Source organism: Phlebotomus papatasi, chromosome 1 (assembly GCF_024763615.1).
Source record: "Phlebotomus papatasi isolate M1 chromosome 1, Ppap_2.1, whole genome shotgun sequence".
NCBI classification, from domain to species: Eukaryota; Metazoa; Arthropoda; class Insecta; order Diptera; family Psychodidae; genus Phlebotomus; species Phlebotomus papatasi.
The window spans coordinates 66,950,515-66,978,182 of record NC_077222.1 but is presented as its reverse complement, the minus strand read 5'-3'; the positions used below and the strand labels follow the sequence as shown (position 1 = coordinate 66,978,182).

The 27,668-nt window shown below is 32.9% G+C and overlaps 1 protein-coding gene across 1 annotated transcript in view; it reads right to left on the bottom strand.

Moving 5' to 3' along the window:
- Positions 1 to 27,668, bottom strand: part of LOC129797957 (dipeptidase 1) — a 144,713-nt gene that overhangs the window by 24,647 nt on the left and 92,398 nt on the right. Inside the window, exons 2-3 of the mRNA XM_055840855.1 lie at positions 17,034 to 17,235; positions 13,476 to 13,632 (exon numbers count right to left, since the gene is read on the bottom strand). Of these exons, the coding sequence (XP_055696830.1) occupies positions 13,476 to 13,632; positions 17,034 to 17,188 (312 nt within the window). The 5' untranslated portion in view covers positions 17,189 to 17,235. The remainder of the gene's footprint in view (positions 1 to 13,475; positions 13,633 to 17,033; positions 17,236 to 27,668) is intronic.

The window sequence follows — 27,668 nt, the reverse complement described above, 5'->3', positions numbered from 1 at the left end:
TGAATGGTAAAAGTATTGTCGGATAGAAAAATCAATAAAATGAATTTTTCTATTGCAAAATATTCCATGCACATCCATAAGACTTTCTTCAAGCCATCATTCCTGTTTACTCCACTCTAACCAAGTGTCAACACTTCAATCTCAGCCGACCGGAAGTGTTAAAAAAATCTCTTGACACCAGGAAAAATATACAAAACCCACCCTCATCGTACCCAAAGAAAAAGCCAAGCGTGAATTTCTTATTTCATCGCATTTTTTCTATTTTTTTTCCTTCTTGGAAAAGCTCTCAACACTTTGGGGGAATGCTATGGAAATAAAATTCAGGAGAGTGTCGTGAATAATGCAAAATACAATAAATTACAGCAAAAATACTGCCACAAAATCCAGATTTAGCGAAAACGTGGAATTTTCTTCGTCGCAAGCCAGTGACATCGATTTATTTGATATGGAGGCTGCCCAGATTTGCCCAACCGTATAAATATTCAGAAGAAATGGATGGTTGTGTTGACGAAATTAAACTCATGCCATCAACCTTGTCTTTTTCGAGTAAAGACCCTCAACATCAGACATCCCACTGGGAAGAAAAGAGAAAATTTTAGACGGATGAGAGAAAGCCTGGGTAAAATTGCAAGTATTTCTCGTAAATTCCATGAAAAGGGATACATTTAAACAAGAGATAAGACTTTCTGTGCTTTGAGAGCTTTTGGATTACAAAATTAAACATGGAACTTTCTTGAAATTTTATATACCACATTAGGTTTTATTGGGAAAAAGAATATGAATAATATAAAAAATAGGTAATCAAAAATTTTAAAAAACGAAAACTTCTTTATGGTGTAAGAGAGGTCAAACAGTTAAATATATTTGGCATTTTTAAAGTCTCAACCTAAGGCTGTCTACACACTATGAGCATTTTTTAAAAAAATTCTTTAAAAAATAACCCTAAAAAGGTTTTTAAAAAGAATCGGCTCTACACTAGTGAAAATTTTTGTAAAAAAATGGATTTTTTACAGAAATTTGCCTAGTATGTAAGCAATTTTGTAAAAAAAAACCGACCCATTTTTATTTTTTAAAAATTTTTTTAAAGAATTTTTTTAAAAAATGCTCATATGTGTAGACAGCTTAAAAGAAGACCATCACTCTTCACATCATTTATTAATAAACCAAACACAAATATCCAAATTGACAGTACTCATGGTCTAAATCTAAAATCTAAAAGATCAATATCCAAATCTTGGGAATGATCTAAATCAAGAAAATTTAAATATTTTATAAAACTAAAATCTTGAAAAACCAGTTGAGACAAGAACCAAACAAAGAAAAGTCGATAATGAAGAAGCACTTGAGAACAGAAAAGTGTATAAAGCACAAGTTCATTTTCAATTGGAATTGCACCATAATTCAAGAAATCCTAATTGTTTTGAATTTATTTTTTTTTTTCTGTTAAAATAAACAGATCAAAATGATTCTTTCATTAAATTGTTTGACTAGAACTTGCTCTACTTTTCTGCTCGAATCCTATAGAAAGAGTTTGATTATTTCACCCATCCCCCAAAAATTTCCACGTTGCACCACCCGAGGACCACTTTGCTCAACAAATCTTCGCATTTAAAACGCGGTAGATTTCTGCAAAATGGTGTCACGCTATTAGTACGTCTGTCTATATGGCTGTCGCTAGCTCTAGAGGCCAAACGGGTCGAAACAGAAACTTGATGCCTTCGGGAACTCCCTATAAGTCGACCCAAGGATTGTTAACACATCTCACACTTTCCTCCCTCCTCTCTTATATGGGCTTCAGATATAAGACTTAGCTATATGGCTTTACTGATCTAACTTCTTATTATTGACTATTTTTTAGAAAGATTTAACTTGGGATTGGATTATTAAAAATAAAAGACCTATAGTAAAGAGAGGTAATCCGGATACTTTTCATTGAGTGCGACTTTAATGCTTGTTTTTGGACTGATGAAATATTTTTTTCGCCATTCCAAATCAATAGAATTATTCTTTGTTTAATTTAGAATCATAATAGAAATAGAATTTTAGCAATAATATTGATGAAAATTAATAAAATTACGATAATATTAATATATGCGCAAGAATGTTACTGCGATGCTTTTTTGTAACTCCGTTGAATTCGATGAAACTCGGATGCTCATTTTAAGGAAAAGTTTAATGCATAAAAATGAGAAGATATTATTTCAAAAACATTTTTTTAGAGTTTTATTCCATCAATTCATTTCATTAATTTATTATTTAATTATATATATTTTTATTTATTTTAAGATTGCACTCAATTCTTTGATTTTTCCTCGGTTTTCTTGGCTGACTTCCTTCCACGTTTTTTCTTTTCAGCTTCAATTGGCATTTGAGCCTTTTCCTTTACCATGCGTTTCTCCTTTAGTTTTATCTCCTTTTCTTCTGCCCTTATATTTTTGTTCCTCTCTCTGGTCAACTTCCGTTCAGCAATTTCTTTCTTTTTTTGTAAATCCTGCCTCAATTTTTCCTCCTTTTCCGCGATAATTTCCTCGGAAGATACAATATACTGGTGTTTGACATTGCTGGCTTTGACCCTCTTCTTCTGACGACGTTTTGGAATTTCTCCTGGCCAGAAATAGCATTGTTTTAGTGTGTCGAAGATCGGTTGAGTCTCAGAAGTTGCAGAGAGTTGGTTTCCAGGGATGACTGGATCATTTGAAGGATTATTGTCGGTGGCCTGATCGTGCTGGTTATTGATAATGGACTCCTCTGAATCTGAATGTTGGAAAACAATTTTCGGGAAATAAAGACCAGCATAGAAAAGTGGCCCATCCATCCAGCCACTCTGTGGTGACGTTCCCATTTTCCATCCTTCTGCGTTGTGAATGGCAATTTTTGGAGTAATGTCAGTTTTATGAACAGCCATTGGAGGAGCAAGTTCGCCAGTAGCTGACACCCTGAGGAGTACTGTGATACATTGCTTCGGTCCTGAATTTTTAAGAGATGGAACTACACGTGAACCTCTCCTGGACAGGACATTTCCATCTTCCGGTGTCAAAAAGAAGGCACTTTCGTCGCAATTAAAAACACGATCTGGTGAAATGCTCAGAAGGTTGTGTTCTGTGAAATATTTAAGACAATTCTGAAACCATTCCGTGAGGTCTTCAGCAGTAACAGTAGCTCTTTCCAATGAGAAGGATTTTGGCTTGCGCATGCTGAGCTCTGGATGACGCTTAAGAAAATTCCTGAACTAAACGTCTCCGGGTCTTCCAGCTGTAAAATGGTTTGGAATTTTGTAGACCTCACAGATGAGTTTAATGCTGTCCAGAACTTGTTCCTTCCCGATGGGATGCCAGCCATCCGCACATCCCAGGATCCATTTGACAAGTTCTTTTTCCTGTTCTTTTGAAAGAATTGTTGGCCTGCCATTGGGGCACTCCTCTGAGTATTTGCCGGTCAATTTGTTGTGCAGTGTTGTTCTTGGGACATTAAATGTTTTGGATGCATATGCTATGGTAGAACCATCTCGTACACACTGCAAGGCATTCCTAATACCTTCCTTAGAGTCGGGCTTGTCCTTATAGGTCTTTTCTTTTGTTCTCTTTGGCATCTGAAACAGAAAAAGAGTCCTGAACAATGCAAATTCTGAACCAATACATTGACTTTCACCGCATCCGACATGCATCGAAATGTAAACATTCACAAAAATCACTTATTTCTGTATGAATTATTTATATTATCAATAAACTCTTACTCACCTTGTAGATCAATAACTACACTAACTTTTATTAATAATTTTGATTGCAAATAATGTTTTATTATATAGAAAAAACACTAAACTTTTTCCAGCGACGAGCTGTCAACAGCAAAATTTTCTCAGAAATTAAATTTTTAGTACACAACCCAGCTGACCCGAGCTTAAAAAATATTTCTTTTACCCACTTATTAAACCGATAAAAATATAATTTTTGGTTTTTCTTAAAGTAGAATAGTTATAATATGATACTTCAGTAATTAATTACAGAAATAAAAATATAAATTATATTTTAAGTGGATGTATCGGAGTTAAATCGGTCGCGGCATCCGAGTTTTGCAATCGTCGGAGTTACATGGCCTTACTATATAGACATAGATTATCAAAAAGCAATAAAATTGCTCGCTATTCAGGGTTTTGAGACCTTTGGGAACTGAGCTAAACCTCTAGTCTGAAGACCGCCTTACACTGCAAAACCATGTTCTTTTGGGTCTAGGCGTTTATTACGTCCATATACAAAAATACCGTTGAATTATTTCTAATAACGGTTTTTAAAGTGAAAGATTAAAAGGATATAGAAAGCGTATTTACCAACCGAATAGGGTCATATTTGTGATCATTGGAAAGGTCTTGGAATTTCTGATAAAACTGAGCCAGTGTTAATCTATTATGATCCGGTAATGAACTGATTCATAACCGAGAAGTATTTTTCATTTTCATCAAAAAATGAATTAATTACTCCTAAGCTAGGCGATCTTTTTAGGTGACTCAATCCGAATCATTTGAACCGGTAAACGGTAAATGATGCGAAAGTGCTTTTGAGGTCTAGCGTCTAAGTCATGAGTTCGAACATACAACAACACTGAGAAGCTCTAATTTTAATTTTAAAATATTATTTTTTTCAATGTCTCCTTGTCTTGAAACATTCTTATATCTTTAGATAAAATGGAATAGGAAAGTTTCATTATGCAACAAAAGTAAACATTAATATGAGTTAGTTTTGTAAAATACTGAATGATTAATTAATTCATTACTTATTTAATCAGAAATAATAATTTTTTGCTGTATGCATTGCCCAAAGGCAGAATTAGCACCACGAGATTTTGCTGAGGTATACTTTACTTTTAAACCTTAAATTTTATTCAGTATATTCATTTTCTTTATGAAACAAGAAAATTTCAATTATGATTGTGACTCGGTCGTTAAAATAAAATTGTAAAGAATATCAGTTAACTATAGGGTAATGTAGGCATGGTTCGCACAGAGTGACCCTTCAAGAGCTGACCTACCATTTCTCACCTCATTTCATGAGCTTAATAATGATCTATCTCATGGCTAAAAAATGACGAACTAGCTCTTGGCAAATAAAGAGAAAATTTGCGTTGTTTGAAGGTTCACTCTGTTCGAACCATGCCAGCATTCCCCTACAACAATAAGAAGTTTTCAACCAGAGCGAAAGGCAAACGATCCAACAAATATTCTAATTGTGTTACTTTGAGCTTTTGTCTAAATAAAGACTTAATTTTTAACACTATATTCTGCTCGTTTGAGAAATATCTTAAAAAGGATTCTGAGATTCTACATAACTATAAAATAATTCTTACATTTTACTTTAATTGTTCTCCATAATTTTCCAGTGGAAAACCTTCACATCGTGCAATTTCTTGAGATTGACATTGAGATTGTCCTTTACATAAGAATACAGAGAACATGCAAATTATCTCAATGGACATAAAGCACGTCTCTTGACATCCCTTTGCGGAGAAAAAGCTTTTCCGATAAGGATTTCGACAGCACTTTTCACAGTGCTTGCCAATTCTCTCGATAAAATTGGCCAACTTCTCGCATGTTTTGCGGCTATCATGGGGAAATTTATTTGATATTTGGCGTTTGTAAATTGTCCTGTCGACCTCATGGAAAAAAGCTCTTGGGAAAACGCAATCATAGCCAAAAAAACTCTATCAGAATAAATTTATCTTAAATATATACGAATTTATGAGGATTTTAAGTTTAAGTTCAGGTGGAGTGATTGAAGAAAATCCTTATTTAGAAAACCATTGAGTTATCAAGTTTTCGCTTAAAGTGTCTGATGTTTTATTCGACGTGCTTCTATTAAAGCTTTAGCAATACGATTTCGTGTTTCAATTTCATTTGGTGAAACACTCAAATAGCCCAAAAGAATGTTCTTGACAAAAGAATATCTGTGTCATTCGGAAAAGCGGAATGTTTTGAAAAAAAAAATAGAAAAATATTTTTCGACACTGTGTGTTCTTTCCAAGAATCGAAGCATAGGGAATTGAAAGAAGAATGCCATAGAAATACAATGAATTTTATCGAAAAATATTATATAGGAATCTTAAAGACTCGTATACCACTCGAATATATAGGAATCGTTCAATATATTATTATCCGTTTCCTCATAAGTTTTATAGGCATTTTTTCTGATTTATCGTAATTGCAGTCTTTTATAAGAAAGAAAATACTTATTCCTTCATCGCACAGAGTGTGCCAAAATTTTTGTTAATTAAATACAAACATTTTTTCTTTATTGAACATTAAGGATTTTAATTTCAGTTCTAAATGATTTGTAAATTATATTGAAGCAGTGCATTTTTCTTGAAATATGGACTTAATTTGTTCCTATATTTTGAAAAATAAACGATTCTTCTTAAATTTAATAATTTTACAGATATTTGTAAATTTCTTGTTAATTTTAGAGACTCATAAAAAAGTTGTTTTTATTCCATTATTTGTTTGGTATAAATTCCCAAACAATTACAAACGATAAAATAAGTAAATGTCTCACATTTTCCTTGACAACGTTATACGGTTAAATTAAATTCCTTCGCTTTTCATTCTATTTTAGTTATTCCAGTGAATTCTTTAAATATCATGAGCAAATATAGGTATATAAAATTGATACTTTATTTAAATAAGAAATTTTGCTGGATCCACCCTGTTAGGTAAAGAAGCTCTCACCCTCAATTTAACATTTTTTCTTGTGTTTGCGTCCCCTCCTTAGAATTGTGAATGCTAAGAGAAAAAGTCAACCATTTGGCATAAATGTTCTCCTGTAAAAATGAAGAAAATGGAGAAGACTATAAAGAAGAGTACGGGAAACTCATGGATTTTCACCAGGAAATAATGCCCCTGCCACCAATTCTGAAAAAGAGAATATTTCAGCGATAGAGCATGAGGACACTGAAGAAAAAGCTCTTGGAAGGTATTTCCGTAAAACTCTCAGCTTATCATCTTTCGAATATTATCCAGGGGAGAATGGTATAATCCTATTAAGACAATATTCCCCATATAGAATGTGGGACGAAGTGCGGGAAAAAAACAGCCCAAATGGCCGCAAAGCTGAGAAATTTCCTAATATCTCTTCAGACACTCATCTGCATCTTGACAGGGTCATAACTTTTGGCCTCATAAATCGCACTTATCAGCCACATTTACCTCAATGTCCCACGCCATATTCCCATTTTTATTGTCTTATAAATCAAATCAAAATCATCAAAGTCACTACCACTGAGCTTTCAGGCATTTTCAGGGTGGCAAAAAGTTAAACAACTTGGAGGGTAGGTAAATGCACATAGAAAGCCCATTCCACCTGACTATATAGAGAACAGCATATTGTCTAAAATAAGCCACAGTTTTCACCTTTGGAGTATATTTCTCTAGTGAGGAAAATGTAAACTTTTATAGCTGGTAGTCATGCTGCTGTATTATATTGTTGGAAAGTCGTATATCATTTTCTATAAGTGTTTTAACTGCTTTACACTTTCCATTGTGTATTCGAGACCATAATACCAAACACAACACCACCATAGCATAATCTATCCGGGTTAGTGTCGCTTCCACTTGCTGGATTTAGCAAAAAGCATCACAAAACCCGGGATCCAAACAGTCGAGGATGAAGTTTGAGTGCAATGCTCTCCTAATATACATATTTTTGGAGGAGCTTTCAGCTAGTCTGTGCCAAGAATGTGTGATGAGATGAGTTAAGTTAAAGTTATGCTTCAATAAGGAGAAATATGAGCTTTAGCATTGCTCCAGAGGCACAATTTCACACACTTCGTAAAACAATATCTTTTTGGAAGTTTTCCCAAAACAGTATATACTTCATCACTTTCGCCCTTAAGGGAAATTCTTGATCCCATTCCTATAGTATACCCTGGAGAAAGGATCCACTTTTTCTTCTATAGTGGAAATCCGAGGGGTATATTGCTGTGAAAAATATCACTGAATTTTAATGGATAAAAAACAAAATTTAAAATTCATCTATTTTGAAGGATTAATTTATTTATTTTGCAAAAAAAAAATGAAAGATCACCTATTCACAATCTTAAAACTTTGTAAGCAATAAATTCATAATTTAGGGTTTTGCAAAATCAAAAAAAATGTTTTTATTTAATCCAATAAAAATAGTATAAAAACTTTATTTTGAAAAAATGCATGGCTCTGGTAGGGGAAAGCGTGCTATCTTCGGACGATTTATGCTTCGCACAAATAATTTTTTTCAATGTGTTATAATTGAAATTGTTCCATTATAATATAGTAATATTTTAATGGCTAGTACAATGCCTAAAATTTTCAGAAAAGAGCTATGAATGAAATCCATAAGGGACATGGAGAAAAAAATGAATTTTCCGAAGCTTGAGTCATGCGAAGGTAGCGCACTTTCCCCATATACCTCAGAAAAACAGCATGAAACCAAAATTCATTTTATGTCCATTTTAAATGTTTTGAATAATGTCAATCTAATACGGGCAAGGGTACCTCACTTGAAAAAAGTGTACAAAATTTAGGGAAAAAAAAGTTTTCGGAAAGAAAAGACAAGAAAAAAAGAAAAGAAAAAAAAAAGAAAAAAAGAAAGAAGAGCAAAGGAAAAAAATGAGAAAATGTTTAAAAATTTGTATTTGAATTTAAAATACTAGATTTTAAATACTAGAAATTTAAATCACAAGCCTAATCAATTCTTACTTGGTTAAGTAGTTTTTTAATGTTGAAATTCACTGGTATATGACTGGCTTTACTCCTCTAACTCCTCATCAAACATGATTTTTTAGTAAATTGTTGTTTATAGCTCTGGCACACCTTTTAGTTCAAGAAAATTTCATGAAATCAAAATTCACGTTCTTTTCTTTCTCACACGTTTTGCATTATGTCTATCTCATTTTTTCGCACTTCAAATTTGATAGAGCTAAATTGAATTTGTTGTGATGTTTAAAAGAAGAAGAAGAGTGCGAAAGAATGAGATGGACATATGAAAAACGTGTGAGAAAGAAAGGGATTCCAATTTCGACTTTATGAAATTTTCCTGATCTAAAAGGTGTGCCAGAGCCATTAAGATTGAATATTAAGGGCAAATGATTCATTAGATTTTGAAAAATCAATAAAATTGCTTGTTATTAATATTTTTGAGACATTTGGGAACCTCCAGTCTGAAGTCAGCATAACTCTTCCACACTCTTCTTTTTCTTTTAAACGTCACAAGAAATCCAATTTAGTTCAGTCCAATTTCAAATTCGAAATATAGTGGGATAGACATGCGCAAAAAATTGGGTTAGAGGAATAGGGTGAAATTTTCCTGATTTGAAAGATGTACTGGACCCATAAAGATTTAGATTTTATATAAAGAGTTCAGCATACCTATTTTAGAATATCTTCTAGCATACCTTTCCAGCTTACCCCTTAGGAAAATTGAATAAAATCAAAATTCACATCTCATTTTCTCAAAAATTATGCATGTGTTTGTCCCAGTCTTTTGTACTCTTTTTCGTCTTTTGAATATCACATCAAATTAAAATCAGTTCGAGTACGAAAGTGTGCGATAGATGTTTGCAAAAAGTTTGAGAAAGATAGAGTTGTGAAATTTGATTTCATGAAATGTTCTTGATCCAAAACTTTGCCGTAACCTTAATCTTAATTAGAGCTGAATTTCAATTTTAGTTTTATTTCATAAAAAAATTTCTGATCTAAAAAGTTGGAGTAATCAAAAGGAAAATGAATTCAATTAGAAGAAAATTAATTAGAAATCTAAATCCTTATATTCCAGCACCAGGAAAATTTCATAAAATCTAAATTCACCTCTCCTTATTTTCTCAAGCGTTATGCATATGTCTATCTAATACTGACATTCAAATTAAGTTGAACTAAATTTTTAATGTGATATTCAAAAAGATGCAAAATATTACAAAATGAAAAGGACGTGAATTTTGATTTAAGAGAATTTTTTCTAATCTTAAAGATATTGACGAGCTAATAGGGGAAAGTGGTCTGCCTTTGAATGCGGCAGCCTTTGAATTTTTCAATTTTTCTCTTATTTGTCAAAGCAAAAATTCTATTTTCTGAACTAAAGCTAATACTATTAACTATTTTCTATTAATTTCGATTAACAAAATGGAATTTTAGCTTTAAGAAATAAAAGAAAAATGGAAGCATTCAAAAGCTGCCGCGTTCAAAGACAGACTACTTTCCCCTATTATACACAAAGATTTAATTCATCTTTTTATTCTCCAGCACGCGAAAAGATATTCACTGATATCTCTCGTCCTCACCTCAAATATATATTGCAAAGGAAGACGAGGAATATAAATAGTGTCTATGTTTTTTCTCGGAAGTGGAATACGATAATTTCTCCACAGTAAATAAATCAGTTCTCAACTTAAAAAGAATCTCTCAATTGCTATAAGATGCGTTAAATCGCGCGAAAAATTGCTGGTCACTGCAGAAAATTTTCAATAGACGAGATTACAGTAGATTTGCGACTCTACATTCAAATTTATGACGATTGTCTTTTTGGGTTTTTGTCTTTTATAATTTATTGCGCTTTAGCGTTATCTTAAAGCTATTCGATGGCTTTTTTGTCGTTCCTTCAATGAGATGAGAACGCATTTTATAAAACGAATATTAAAATAACTTCGTTTTTGAGTACACAAAGGCGACATAAGTTTTAAATTTAAATTTTATAAAGGAGGGTTAGGCAGTTTCGCGTGTCCATGACTTTATATATTACTTTAAGATTTCCAATTAATTTTATTTTTAGATGACCACTCAAATTAAAAAGACCGCTAACCATTTAAGGACGATTGGAACACCGGTGTCCCGTAAAGAAAATAATTTTTCCTGACTACCTAAAGTTATTTTTTCCTTATGTTTGTACGTTTTGGCAAAGTATAAGGTTAAATGAATCTAGGATTAAGCTTAAAAATGACGAATTTTTAAATTCTCATATTGAAAAATTATTTTAATAATTTTCTATACTTCCAATTTTTTTTAAGCAAAACCGTTTTGGAAAAAGAAACTACAATACTCATACGTCATATTTTTCATTAGACTGAAAATTATTATTCATTGGTAAAGTAAGAAAAATTACTTAAATTTTTAGGCTATTTTTGTCCCTATCGCTCGTAGAAGCACAAAATACACCGAGTCACACTGTTGGATTTTCCAAAATCGGATACATATAAGACGTTTCATTGATTTTGTTTATCGGTTAAATTTTTATTGTTAATTTTCGGTTCGTAAAAAGTGTTTCGTCGTTAAATGTTTAATAATGAGGTCACAATTTATATTCATTTACGGAAAAAATTAGAAAATGCTCCACCTTCTCTTAAATTTGCCTGAAAATATACTAAAACAGCATACAAATTTCTAAATTTGAATTTATATACTTTTGTGAATTATCGTAAAATTTGAGATTGCATAATTTAAAAGCAACTCGTTGATTTTTGTATTTGATCCATTTGATTAACCCCTCGAAAAATGGAAATTTCTTGAAGAAAATCTTTCACATTCTAGGTCAAGAGTCAGAAAAAATCCAAGCAATGTCCATTTTGAAAGTTTTTCTCATATTCCACAAGTTTTTGCGACTTCCTGTTGAAGGAAAATATTGATTGGTTTATTTAAAAAAAAAAATGACAAAGCTTTCCAGCTTTGCGGAATGCTTGGAATCATGAAATAAAAATACTGTTTTCGCGTTGTTTTTTTTGTATTTACTGGTTTACTAGAGACTAAATTGTTTCATAAGTCATAAAGGCATTTGAAAATCGAAACTGTCAGTACAAGAAAAATAACTCATTTATGGATATTTTACTGATTCACAGTAGAGAAAAGAGCCCTACTTTCGAACGACTCAAGCTTCGAAGAATTCATTATTCTGAATATGTTTTAATCAATTTAACCCATTATAATATTACATTTTAAAAGCTAATCCTATGTTTCAAATTTCCTGAGAAAGGCCATGCGTCAAATCCATTGGGAACATAGAGAAAAAATTGAATTGTTCAAAGCTTAAATTGTCTGAAGGTAGCGCGCTGTACCAAAAAATCCAAATTTTTTTCCAAAAAATCCGAATTTATCCAAATCGGTCAAAAACTAGGTCCTCTAGAAAAACTTTGTCCTTCAAAAACTAAAGTTGGCGAGTTTTTAGGTCATATGTTTGAACGAAATTATCACCTAGACCACTTCCTAAATATATTAAAAGTAAGAGAAATTGTAAGCCTTGTTTTCGAAATAAAAAAACAGGTTTTGGTTTGAATATAGGGGGGGGGGGGGGAATGTAAGTTTTAATAACCATCCTTGAAACAACTTATGGGGGGTCCCCCGAAAACCGGAAGTTCGTATCTCTTACTATTTGGTTTCTAGATGGTAATGAATCGTTAAAGCTCTCATAAATAACCTATCTTTTATAAATATTCCCTTTTTCTGTACATAAACTTGTTACTTAATTGTGAGAGATGCAGTCGGGTTGAAAATTCTAAGACCTTTCCAAAAAATTCAAATGTAATCAAATTGGTTGAAAAATAGGCCCTCTAGAGTGATTATACGTTGACCTTTAAAAATTCACAAAGGCGATTCTTTAAATTATAGATATGTTCGGATGAAATGTTCACCTAGATCATCTTAAAAATTACATTAAAAAATAAGAAAAATCATACAAGTCGTTTCGAAATAAACCAAAAAACATGGTTTTGAAGGAAATGGAGGGGTGAGAGGAAAAAGAAAAAAAGAGTCTGCATTTGGCCAGTATGCTGTGTGTATCAAATTGTTCCAAAATCCAAAGTGTAAGTGGTGGTAATTTTGTTGCAAGACCCGATTTATCCTTTTGATTTTCATACCTGAGAAAGGGGAAAATCGTCCCCGAAACGTCGTATGCGAATATACTGGAATAAATCTGAACCAGATAAAAAATCCGTGCATTTGTCTTATTAAAAAAACAAGCCTGGAGGTAATGTTTTTTATTGGAGGTCACCGAAGACCGGAAGGTGATAATTCTTACCGTTTAAGTTCCCGTTCGGTGACAATTTGATAAAAAAGCTGATTATATAACTACTCTCTCTCTCTTTGAGTTCGAGCAGTAAAAAAAAAGAGTTTTATGTGGAAGAAATATTTCTATTGCAGATACTATTCTTTCTCTGAAAAGGTTTCTGGGGTTATCTTTAGATGGATTATTGTTGGTTTTTTCGTAAATAAGACGAATGTTTTTAATTCAAGTTTTTGTCTAGAATATCACAATCTGGGTAAGTGCCAATTTTTCTACGGCAATTTAGGGTACAATGAGGTTATTTTGAGTATAGATTCTAGATTTGAACTTTAGTATTTCTTCGCTGTTTAACGCGAGTAGGACTTGCACTTCTTTGTGGTTTCATTTTTCCTTTGCCCATCTGATACAGTGGAAATCTCAAAGTTCAAATAGTGTTCAAAATTACCCGACTGTGCACTATAAACAGTAACTTACCTGAGCTGCCACCATCCCTTCCCTCAGTCGCCGAAGATCTGTGTGACTCCAGACACTCGTAGACCATGGAGCGATTTGTCTCAGATCTTCACCGAACCGAAACTCCCGGAGTTGATTCTTGAGAAATTTTCGGATATTCCATGGCAGGTCGTTGTGTCTGCAAGGAGACAAGAAAACCATGTTTCAGTTTAGAGAGAAAATGCGACCAGGAAAAGGCAATGAACTTCATGGAAGAAATAATAGTATTTCATATCTAACCATCATATTTGCCCAACAGAATACGTTTTAGTTTGTGTATGAATGTTGATCAATAGGACATGACGAGGAATATGTACCAGAGTTAGGATGGAAGCTTAATTCAATTTTCATGCCAAGTTGTTATGATTTTATGTATAAGTCATGGATGGAAATGGACAGAGAACACAAGTGGTTCATAAAGTAAAATCAAAGAGACAAAACTTCAGCATATCCACAATTGGATTAATAATACGAATCTTCATAAAATGTTTATTGTACTATAGAATCAGAACAACTATCTTATTGCATTTTCCTATTTTAGAGATTCACAAACTACACTATCCTCACTCTTACTAAATTAAACAATCTCAATCATTAATTCAAATTCAAACACATCCTTCTCTCCATCTTAATCAAAATGGATGGCAGTTTGTGGCATACGAAATTTGCTCTATATATTTGATTAATTTTAAGTTGATCTTAATAAATGGATGTTTTTGCATTAATAAACGCATGTGGTTTTCTCGTAGCATGATGTGAGATTGAGTACCGAGCTTCATTATTAATCTTAGAACAACCAAGAGTGACTTTTGCCACTTGATTGTCTACACTTTAAACCCTCTCCATCGCTAAAACATTGACTACGTTCTAGACGAGTTGAAAGGAGACTCCCACTCATCAAAGATACATCATTAATTATGGCTTTCGTGGGGGTGGTTGGGATTGCGGTTTCACTCCTTTCCAGACAATACCCAGTCTTGAAAATTCTCAAGAGAATATATCCGTATGAAGAGGCACTATTTTAGCAAATTAACGCAAATCCTTATTGAAATGTTCTGCAGTTTAGAGATGTTTACTGTGTCAAATGTCAACAGAAATGTAATATTCAAATTTTACATTGCAAATATTTGGTCCGCAATTAGATATGAATGATCACGATAATTCAGAGCTGGTATTCAATGAATCACACAATCAGAGGCTATCAAATATAATCGGATATGCTCAATATCAACTATAATTATTCAATGTATGAGATGAATTGTTTTGACACGATGTTTACACAGTAAATTTATATCTAGTGGGTGTGACAATATTCTCCAGCATATCTAAGGGTTATCGACTAACTGTCCTACATAATCCGTCAGTTGGAACACATTCGAATTTGAAGTTATGCTATGAAGGAACAATTCTAACCACAATATTATTTAAGGGGGTTCAGTACGTTCAGTTACTCCCTTAGGGGAAGGTATGGGTCGTACAGGTGAGCTTTCAAACGACCCAATTCTCTTTGTTTGCAAATTTCTGGTTTCTCTAGCCATAACACAGATAACCATAAACTCTTTAAGATGAATTAATCATAAATCTCATGAGATAAGGTTTATGATTGCATATATTAGCTAAGAAATGAAGAATCAGCTATTTGCAAACGAGAAAATTTGCATGAGTTTTAAGTCTCACCTATGCAAACCACATCTACGTTTCCCTAATCTTTTTATTGTTAAAAAAAGTTTTGACTAGAATTGTGACCTTTCATTTCAAATTACTTCTTACACATTATAATGAAAACAAGAAAGCTCCTAAACTAATTGATAAATAAGTGTCTTTATCGCGTCTCTTACGGATTTGATAAGTACGGAAATGTGATAAGAATTAGAAAAATGCGAATTTCTTTATTTACTAAAACATCAAGATCATTATGAGAGTTACTGTGACCTTTATGATTTGTTCACACTTGAAACAAGATTAAATAATTTGTAATAATTTGCTAAATAAATTAAGCTTTTAAGATATTTCAAATGGAAATAATAAATTTAATCTTAAAATCGAATTTTCCTGCTAAGTCTCTGCGCTTATAGATGTTTCTGTAAACAGGATTTAGTATAATAGATGGTTCTATAGACTCTCCTGTCTCTCTTTATTTTGTTTTAATTAAATTCCTTAAAGTGCATTTTTGGGAAGATTGTACAGATAGATGTTGATAACTTTATGCCATAGTTATACGTTATACCAATATTTATACCTACTTCCGAATTCGAAATTATAAATTTTGGATTATGCGTTAATCTATTGTTTTAAATCATCCAATTCCACATTCAAGCATTAGAAAGTGGCAGATTATAAGGAGACAAATTGTAATTCATTTGTGTTGTTTGTTATTTGTTATTTATTTATTTAGCATTTTAGAAGTGGTTCTTGGTCATCATAAGCCCAAGGGCTTTAGAACTACAAAGGGGTAAGTGGGGGGGAACAAAAAAAAAAAAGAAAGTGGCAGATCATCCAGGGATTATTTTCATACTTCCTTGTAACATTCAGCTGATAGTTAGTATCATAGCGAGAAGGAAGTACCAAAAATATTGAGTTAGTATATTAAATGACCGTAGACTAGTGATCTATCCTTGAACTTTTATAGTGATCCCTACAAAAGGTGACCGAACTCAAGAGCGGAGGCAGCAAAAATCCCGGAAGGTAAAATCCCGAATGTTCAAAATCCTAAAAGACATGAAATTATATTAAAGATAATATATATGATATTTAATTTCCCAAGATACAGAACATTTTAGGAATTCGGGATTTTAGCTTTCGGGATTTTGGCCTTCGGGATTTTGGCTTTCCGATTTTGGCTTTCAGGATTTTGACCGGGACCCTTCAAGAAATTATATAAGTCGAAAAAACTCCGACGATCCTGGCGAAATTACTGTAATCCCTCACTAACGTCTAGCTCCGAAGAGTCTAGCTAAGGGCTGAATCACATATTGACAGTAAAATGCTCACCGTATTTCGTTAATTTACGCATTTTATCAAATTTTCGTTATCGTCAAGTTTATTGAATTTTCATTTTATTTCTTCAATTTTCTTATATTATTTTCACCTAATGCCACCGAGTGTGAGATAAGGTAATACGGTAATGGAAAATTTACATAAGAATTGCAATGACAATACGTAAACTAACGAAATACGGTGAGACTACGACGAGCATTTTATTGTCAATGTGATTCTGCCCTAGATCTATCTTGAAACTTTTGATTCACTCTGTGAAATTACAATGAAAATAATTTATAACTATAATCATTGTCACTATTATCTTCTTAACTCATGGTTAAACCTACGAGAGACAGACTGGGCAAGAAATTGTCTGGTGAAAGCAAATGGGATGGAAGTAACTATGTTTGTCATTACTGACGAATTGGTGACTAAGCTGATTTGGACAATTGACAGAATAATGAGACCTGTGATCATTTGGGTCAGTTCTCAAGACAATCAATTGAAGAGGACATTTATCCTTCAGTTTAATTTTAGTTGATGGAAATTTAGGACACTCACCCATCTATTAAAGGCACTTCCTTCAGCACTTTGCCCACAACTTTCATTCTTTCCTCGAGATTGAGGCACAAGCACATCGGAAGGAAATTCATCATTATTGTCCAGGAGAGGAGTCCACAGAGTAGGAAGTCACCCGAGGGCCTCCTGTGACGCATTGCCCTCGTCTTGTCCTCAGTGTCTTTCACCGGCTTCCCCGTGGCTCCTGGAAAGGCAGGAAAAAAAGAAAACTCGTGTCAGAAACAAGAATATTCCCTCTTAACAATGTTGTAAGAAACCATTAAATTGTCAACTGGCCAGTCACCCTAGGAAATACATCTTCCCAGTTTCTGCAGTCTGTGCCACCCATTTAGAATAGCTCTTTGAATGGAGATAGGGCTTGTGGTAATAAATTACATAGTTTCTGTTTGCGGTGAGTGTCTTCCCGTGGGAATCGGGGACAATTTATTCGAATTGCTGGACGACGCACAAAGTCCTCACAGTGATGGCATACCACTCAATTAGAAATGATTAATGAGAAGTGACTCCAGTGTCTCTCCCAAAGTTGGGGGAGTGTTTAGTCCACCATCACTTAAATGCGAATCAGGGCATCATTTATCTCTCCCTGAACTGTTTTCCGGTAAGCATTTATTTACAGGAAAGCAAAATGCAGCCGGCAAAGTGTTAGAATGATCTAATCGATAGGGTGGGATATGCAAATGTACATTTGGGATTCAATTTGAAGATTTATGGATGCACTTAGTCAATTAAAAGAAATTTTTAAATTAAAATTTTATTTTTAATGAAAAAGGGGTGGCCAAGCGTCCTAGGCTTTGCGAGCTACTCGAACTCCCGATAAGGAGCTCTACCCTATTATCTTTTTTGTAATGCCTAACGCACAATAAATATTGTTTTGTAAATGTATTTATGACATTTCAATGAGAGTAAGTGAGATCTAGATCTATTCATCTTGCTCACTCTCTCTCTCTCATAGGAAATTTTGAAAACATATTTACAAACAAAAGTTATTTTGCGCTGGTCATAATTTTTGAATGTAAATATTTAAAATCAATGTTGATAACCATTTGCCTATAAATCATCATAAAACCATCTTGAATTTAAATATGGTTCAAGAAGAGAATTTAATGCTGAAGAGAATAAGGCTTTATTCTCCAATGCCGAAATGTTTAGTTGGAGTATACCCAAGTTACGAAATCGCTAGGGTCGATTTTGAGAAAAGTTAGAAACACCTAGTTTTTAACGTATTTTAGAGGGATAGGATGAATAATTGTAAAATTATGATGACCCCTTTTTTTTAAAGTGGAGAAAACGCACTTCAAAGTTTTGGATATGCGCTCGAGCGCATACAAATCTGCTCAGCGCTCATTTGCTTTCGAAAATACTTTGAATAATCTTCTGAAATATTTATGGTATATTCTTAGATAGTTTATCTATCGATTTAAACAATAAATAAAATATATACTAACGAAACTAACTTTTGACTTTTTAATTGAAACTCCCCCCTTAAACTCAAAAATTACGCTTTTTTAGACTCTCAAATTCATAATTGATTTTATTTATTCTTTATACTTTGATTTATTTTAAGCAAAACCCTTTTGGAAATAAAAACTTCAATACTCATACGTAATATTTCCACTAGACCAAAAATTCTTATTCATTTTGGTATTTTCAGATAAATTACTTCAAATTTTTGGACTATTTTTGTCCCTATCGTTCATAGAGGCAAAAAAATACACCGAATTACTCTTGTGGACTTTCTAAGGTTAGATATAAGACTTATCATTGATTATGTTTATCAGTTTTATTTTTATTGTTAATTTTCGGTCCGTAAAAAGTGTGTTGTCCTCAAAAGGTTATGCTTTGCAGAACATTAGCAATTGTTTAAATACTTTTTAAAATTAAATGCGACCCGCAATTAATTGGTATTTATCTATTTATTTCGATATTTTAGAAATGCTTTATAAAATACCTGTTAATCAAGTACTTTGATTTTGTAATGTTGAAATGCTAAATTATTGGCATATGGTGGCGAAAATGTGCTAAACCGCAGGGCTGAGTGTAATGATTTTCATTAAAATATTTTTCTAATAGTGTACATTTTTCTATAAATTTCGAACAGGTTTAGCACGAGTGATGCAATCGTAAAGTTTTAATAAAGCTTTTTTTAAATTTATTTTATTATGAAATTAATGTTATTTTATTATTGTAAGAAGAAATTGCAAGAAATATGTTTTTACAATTTTAAGAAAGAAATGTCTTTCTTACATTTTTACATAAAAGAATAATAAACTCCAATATAAATTTAAAACAAACTCAGTTTATTGAATATCCAATGGAAGAAATTTATATTCTTCTCAATTGCAAAAAATCCTTTGAAGATTAACATTTACCCCCAAAACATTGCAAAGCATAAATGGAAATGAAAGACGATATCCTAGGGATTCTGGAAGTAAAATAAGACAAGTCTGCATTTCTCGATTGAGAGTCAATTTCCTTCAGGGTGTTTGTCCCATCTCGAATTCTGGACCCATTTGATTCTACCCTTCCTCTCCCTCTTCACATATTGCCAGAAACCTAACTTAACTGCCAGCATCATTTATTGCTTTTCAATGAACCAAACGGCCAAAGAGTTGTTGGTGGAATGAAGAAACTTGTGCCAGAGGATGAATCAAACACATTGAATAAATTTCAATTACATTCAATGTGCCGAGAATGTTGGGGAAAACTAATGGAAGAACTCTCCTTGAGCTGTGAGGAAGTACAATTTTTTTTCCCTTCTTGCACTCCTCCACCAAAACTTAAGATGCGACGTGAAATTTGTGACAGGCTGGGTAGGGTTTTTTGGGTGGAGTTAAAAGAGGCAGGCTTTTGGACATTACTATATTACATTCACATGAAAGTGGATTTTTCTTTTCAAGTATTGGGAAAAACGGAAAAACTTTGTGTAGTGCAGCTGATTTCATGGGAAAACTTGAAAACTTTCTTAACCACTTTGTGGTTTGATAGTGGATACTCCTTGAAAGAAAGAGGGCCCGAGGAAACTACACTGACTTCTTTTGTAGCAAATAGAACTGAATAAGTTATCCTAAATACGGTTCCAATGGATGAAGAAAATTCTTGATAAATACTGCTTATAAGTGAAAAACGGGATTTTCAAATTGAATTCAGCTTTCAATAGAATTTTCTGTACTTACTTAGAAAAGCTTATTTAATAAATTCATGCTTACGAAAAGCAAAAGAACATTTATGTAATCGATATATATACCTAAACAGACTTTTGAAAAGCGGTTTGGTAATTTCTACAAGACTTTGTGTTGTCGAAGAAGACTAGCTGTGCAATCGAATTACATTTTTTTAATTAAACTTTTTAATTAAATTGCTCAATAAAAAATCAAGAACTTACATGAAATTTTCTATTTAGCGGGTACATATTTGGAATAATTTGCGTAAATTAATTAGTACGAGGTATTTGTCGTTGTGAAACACTCCGAAAAATGTGTGATATTTCTTAAAAAGAGACGGTAGTATCTTTTTAAAGAAAAGACCAAAAGACTTTTCTGTTATGTATAAAAAAAACCCAAAATTAAAGGAAAGAATTATAGGCAAAAGGGCTCTTGTATTCTGAAGCGACTATCACACGATTTTGTTGAAAATCTTTGTCAATTCTCACTTATACTGGAGATTTAGCTCAGAGATCTGACAATTTTACAATTTTAGAATTTTGTATTTATTCTATTTTTCTGCAGCCACAAATAATAATAACAAATAAATTTAATGGGAACGATTTTACATAAAATATTATTTGTTTTATTGCAAGAAAATTGAAATTAATGAGCAATTTTAATATGGTCATTTACTCAATTTTAATTAATTTTTAAAATTAATTTATCAATATATTCAAGCTAATTTAGCATATTTAAAGGGTTTTTTCAGGCCAAGCATTGCATTTTTTATCACTAAATTAGTGAAAATCTATCAATTTAACTAATTTTATTACCACAAAATGACATGTAGGAACAATTAATGTGAAAAATAAATTGGAATTTCAATTATAAAAAATTCTATGATAACACAATAATTTTATAATTCAAACTTGTTAAAATCATCGATTGTGTAATTATACTGTAGACTATTTTATTAGTTAAAATATTTTTCAAATTTTTTTCAAATTTTTTGTGCTTAGTACTGTACTTGTAATAATAATTTAGACTACTTTCTCCAACAATGATTCTTTAATATTCTTATGGATTCTCGGAAAAGGCCTCAGAAATATAAATTAAAACATTTTCGAATAATTCTTTTTAGATAAGATAAATAGATAGGATATAATAATAAATAACATAGATAAAATAAGATAATAGATTCTTTCAGTTGATACAACTACCAATTTTAAAAGCACATCTACGAATTCAGAGAAATAAAATACAATAGATTCTAGCTCTTCTCGCTTTTCCATTCCAGTGGGAGCAAAATGTAGCACGGATTAAAAGATTGATGCACATCAAACAGTTTGAAATTCAACAATTTTTTGTTTATGTTGGATGTTTATGAAGTGAATTCTGTTCTGATCCAATTGATATTCTTTCTGAAGATGCATACAATCCAAAAAAGTCACAGTGAGAAGAAATTACAGTAGATTAGAGTACATTTGCTTTAACCCTTTAAGGACGAAAGGTTCAAAAATCGAGAGTCCGAAAAAAAATTTCAGACTTTTCAGTGTAAAACATAACTTTCCGTAGCAAAAATTATATTTTTGGGTTAACGATAACCCAATTATCCTTAAAGGGTTATCGAAAACCTCCGCAACGTGAACACTACCGTCAGTTTCATCAGCAACTATGCTAACTAAATTTCCTTTGAATCTACATTCGTTGTAAATTCTACGGTATAATGCATTGTTTACATGGCATTTAGCAGCTTTCGGCAGTGTAGATTAATTTATAGGAAAAGCATGGGGTCTATCAACAAGAATGCTGTATTTTATATACCGCGTAATTATTAGGCCTATTGTGACGTATGGAGCTGTGATTAGGTACCTTAACTAGAAATCCGAAAAAGTTAAAATAACATTCCGAAAATGTTAATTTTTTTAAATCGGTGTAAATATTATGCTTTTTAGGTGTATTAGGGGTTAAAGTTACCCCTTTCCATGTTAATTTTACCCTTAAAAAGGTGTAAAATTAACATTAAAAATTGTTGATATATTTTTACACCGAAAAAGTGTTAAAGTTACGAAGAAAAAAAGTTAATCGCACCCCCTTTTTTCTCAGTGTTGGAGTTTTAATTTTACCTCAGAAATTCTACTTATGGTCTCTACACATTGTAAATTTCCTATAGAATTGGATTATTTTGACAGTTCTTGACGCGATTCACGAGTAATGTGTCATTATACGTATCAAATTAGTGTCAGAAAGCTACATTTGACAAAATTAACTCATAGTGTGTAAAGCTGTTACAGACAAACAAACAGGGTTTCTTTTCCAAAATATTTATCTATCCTTAAATTCTTTGAAATTAATTTATTATTCATTAGAAACTTTAGAAACCATAAGAAAATCTTCTAGATAAAAAAAATGAATTGTGAACCATAAACATGAAAAATAACAGCTAAGTGAAAATTGTCAACTCTATATCAGGTTGAATAGCACGTTTTTTTTTAATAAAACAATATCCCAGAAAGTTGAATAAACCTGGTAAACTTGCTGTACTGTTGTAAAATGCGTGGAAGGATTACAGAGTTTGAAAAATAAACACCCACCCACATATGCCGCCGAAAATTGGGGATGTGCTTAAAATACCAACTATGTCAATTTTGCCACCACTTTCTCCGCACAATATATTCAGGCGAGTGCTATCCTCTTTTGTCCCTGGCATTGAAGCCTCCATGGAAATACTTTATAGCACAACCAACCATGTGAGGGATCCCACAGAATTTCATTTAATATTTTATAAATTTTAATCATATAACTCTTGAGTGGTGTCACATGAAAATTACAAACACTTCATCCGCACCCGTACAATTTATGTGTCAGTCATAAATGGGGTTCTCCAGCATCAGTGTACGAGCCAAAGAGGGTGGAAAAATGGCACCTTTGAATTCAATATTGAAGCACTGAGTACTTGTTTCGCACAAGTGCCCCACATCCCAAATCCCTCCAGCAGAGGGTTTGAAGGGGGTTTCAGGACCCAAAAACACACCTGGATGGCGTAAAAACTCTCCAAACACTCGTAGCATACTCATGTGAAATTTACAGCATTTCCGCAGCAATAAAATGTAACTCTCCCCTTGTACGGTTATTTAGCTGCAGGATGTGCTTAAAGTATTCTCGCTTGTCCTCAACTCATAAAAATGACCATCCGGACAGGTATGAAAATTTCCCACCTTTCCCTTGTCATTTTCTCACATTCCAATATTCCACAACAATTTTACCCACACGCACAAACCTTGCAAATGCCCATGACTACGTTGAGCTCATGATAAGCCTAGGTAGTCGACAAGGGATATAGACTGCTAAATATTCAGGCTTAGAATATTATGCAATATTTTTGATAGAACTTGTAAATTTATACGGAATGTAGGGTAAGTGTGCCAAATTCCGGCCAGCTTGCAATTTCGGCCACCTTTTTGTTCCTCGAATTTCCATGAACTTTTAGATTTTACGTACTCTAGGGTTATACAATGCAAAAGAATAACAAAAAATGTAGCTTCGACAAACGAGATCACGTGAAAAAGGTATTGGAAGAATTCCCGAAGGGCAAGGAACTATGAAAATGAAGGTGGCCGAAATAGGGTACCAAAGCTATATCTATATTTTTATTCATTTTAAAATGTATTAAGAATGATTTTTGAGTAAATAAAGACGGTAAACTCTTTAAGGTTCCAAGCAACACTCTTTCAGAAAAAAGAATAAAAAAAATCAATTTGTATTTGAAATATTACATTTCAAACTTGAGACTTTGATGCTTGCATGCAACTATGCTGAAATTAGACACACTTACCCTCATGGTAAAAAGAATACAAATACAATAAAATATATTAAACTATTTTTGAAAATTGATCTCTTCATTAAAAGATTAACAAATATTCTCATATCTTAATAATAATAATAATGCTGGCACAACATTCCATGAAGGAACTAGGCCTTCCCACAAGGGGATTTCTAGACATGCATTATTATTTTTTCTTGTACGGGATGAGGTTGTCAGTCCCATGCCCGTGGAATCAAGTGCAGTGAAGCTCATTGAATGCAATCCGAACACCTTTAACGTCAGAAAAATTCCTACTGACCTAAAGGGGATTTGAACCCGGGACACTTGCATCATAGAACTGAAAAAAAGCGGGGGTGCGATTAACTTTTTTTCCTCGTAACTTTAACACTTTTTAGGTGTAAAAATATATCAACATTTTTTAATGTCAATTTTACGCCTTTTTGAGGGTAAAATTAACATGAAAAAGGGTACCTTTAACCCCGAATACACCTAAAAAGGGTAATATTTACACCGATTTCGGATCAACACTGCAGGGTAAAATAAACATTTCCGGAATGATATTTTAACTTTTTCGGATTTCTCTCAGTGAGTGCTCTACCACTTGATCCATTGAATGCCCATTCTCATATCTTGCAACTGCTTAATTTTATGATTTACCAATGTTGTTAATTTAAACATCATTTTGTAAATGAGAAACATATTTGTTAATCCTCTTTCATCAGTGTTGTGTGAAACTTTATAGAATAGTTTATCACCTATAGTTACTATGAAAGAATTCTCAATACTTCTAAAAATACATTGAAAAAATCAGGGGCATGTCATTTCCTGTGTTTTCCATATGTTTCTAGCGAGCTGAAAAAACTTTTGAATTTATTAGCTGTTTTCTGTCGCTGTAAAAGGAATTAGTAATAAATACTAATACAAGATAAACGCCAATTTAATAACGAAGAGGCAATCGAAAACCCTAAATTGGCAACCTGCGTAGTTTTGGTGATATCTCGTGAAATATGTACGAAAACTGGAAAAATTTACACTAAAACTGGTCGCATTATTCAGAGCTAATGTCACCCCCTGGAACAAATACAGACATTCGTTTAAAAGTTCGGACACCCTGAAGAAAATTTCCGGCAAAAAAATTCTTGAAGTATCTTACCTTTCGGTAAACCTTTCAAGACTTTTTCTATAGCACTGCGTTCGTAGAGACTACGCGTTTTTTTTGTTTTGATCCAAGGTATAACCCGTGATTGTGCTTTTCCATCGTTTTGGATCTTGAGGTTGGTCACCAACGCTAATACGGTGATGGCCGTAGGCGAGGTGGGAAATATCTCAATCAATATGAAGAATAAATACAATACAATACAATAATATCTAGGTAGTCTAGGTATAATATCTAGAAAACGAAAGGACTAAAAAATATCGAATTTTGAGAAACATAACGAGTGTCCGAAATAGGAAACACAACATAACCGGTGAATTGTGGACAAAATTAACACGAAAAATGTAATCCACCTGATAAATTTTATTCTGGGTTTAGAAAACTAATCATTGTTAGCAAAATGAAGACAATCATCAATAAACAAGACTGCAAACAGCATGAAGTGATCTATAACATCTTTCGTGAAGTCACTTTTACCTTAAGGTTTCATAAAAACAATTTTATTTCAAAATAAATATGTTAAAACTGAGCACATTTTGTCTCAAAAACTTATAAAAAAAATATAAGGGAATGTAGGTATGGTTCGCACACAGTGATCCTTCAAACGATGCGAATTTTTTCTTTGATCACAATAAGCTATTAGTCATTTCTTCGCCATAAGACAGATAATTATTAACCTCATGAGACAAGATGAGAAATGGCAAATCAGCTCTTTGCAAGCAAAGAGAAAATTCGCATCGTTCAAATGTTCACTGTGTGCAAACAATTACGTTATCATCATATTTATATTTAACCAATTCCATTGCACTGTTTGCTGTTTCGCTCAAAGTGTCCGATATTGCCAGCTGTCCGAAATTTTGTCTTGAACTCAGGGTTCTATAAAATTGTAAAGTCAGTATTTCACCATTAATTCACCCAATGGTCTCAAAAATGTTCAAATTAAGGTACAATAATGGGTTAATTTTCAATAGAATGTAAATAAAACCTTTTAGATTTTTTTCACTGCACTCTTCCAAATGGACAAAGAGAAAAGAAAGACCATACAGAAGTACAAGCAGGAGAAATCTCGTAGTCAAAATTTATATCCCAAATTACCCCATTGCACCCTAATTGCACTTTCATCTAAATAACTAAAAAAAAACGCATGAAATAGGAAAAAAACATTAGTGTAAGCTTTTCTAATTCTGCTGTTGGGTTAGTAAACGTGAATTTATCGCTTGTAAGATGGATTTTCTGTCCTTAACTGTTCTGTTTGCGTCATATCCTTAGAATTTCTGCATACACATCAGTTTTACTTCAGATTTTCCTCCATGATTCTGCCCTGATATATGACCGTCCATTTATTTACACATGACCAGATGTGATTTTCATCTATTTGGACAATTCTCTTCTGCGGATTTAAACTCTTGAACGTTTGGTGTGAAGCCGAAGCCGAAATGTTCTAAGCTTTTGTTTAAATTTTCAACTGAAAAATTCCATCTTCCTGCCACTCTGAAACACCCATTTCAGCTAGTATTATTCACTACGAGATATTCACATTCACAACTATTCTTCATCTGCTTCAATGGACTTTTTCGTACAGCATTGTTAAAAATTCGTCTTCCATGTCTCTGGCGGCCCACTTTTCTCACACTTTTCCTGATTTATGGATCTTCATCCCTTGGCATACGGCATGGATTGAAATTTTCTGATGCATTGTCCGGATTTCTCAGCAAAATCCTTTCGACAAGGGGCAAAAAAACGTTGACACAGAGTCCAGTGTCTGGTGCATTTGTTGAGCTGAGAAAAGACAGCAAAGGACAGTTCTACCACCATCGTAATCCACAAATCGAATTTTTGTCTCAATTCCACCTTCCCCAGAAGTTGCACTGTAAACCCGAGAATAGAGTGTTAATGTGGGATGGGTTATGGAAGGACGATGGCTAAATTGAGAATGTTCTTACCCGTTGGGAACACTCGAAGCTTTTGCTCACGAGAAAGCCTCTTAAAAACATCTGGCAGCATGCTGGGAAAATTCCTAGAAGCTCATGGGAGCCTGGCACAGTGGGTGGGAGAGCTTTTTGAGCTTTCACTCAGAGACTTTCAATAGTACTCAGAATTCTGAGACTATTCGCTGTATGTATATATACCAATGAATGTAGCACTTTTACAAAATATCTAAAATACGTTCCTCTATTGATGAATAATTAAAATAAACTTATTATTTATTGATAAAAAAGCTTTGCAATTTTATAAATTATTTTAAACTCAACATTCTGTACAATATTCGACAAATACTTTAGATAAAAGAGTTTTCAGATCATTATCAGGTTATTTTTAAAAATATAAAATAATTTTTCTGAGACTGAAATATTCTACGAACTATTTTTGAATAAGGATCACAATGTTACGATTGTGAGAATACTTTCAAGTAGGAAATTGGCACCTTTGAATTTGCGGTAGTTTTGGAATTGGGATTTTCATATTCTGAGCACTCTTTTAAAATGTCTGCT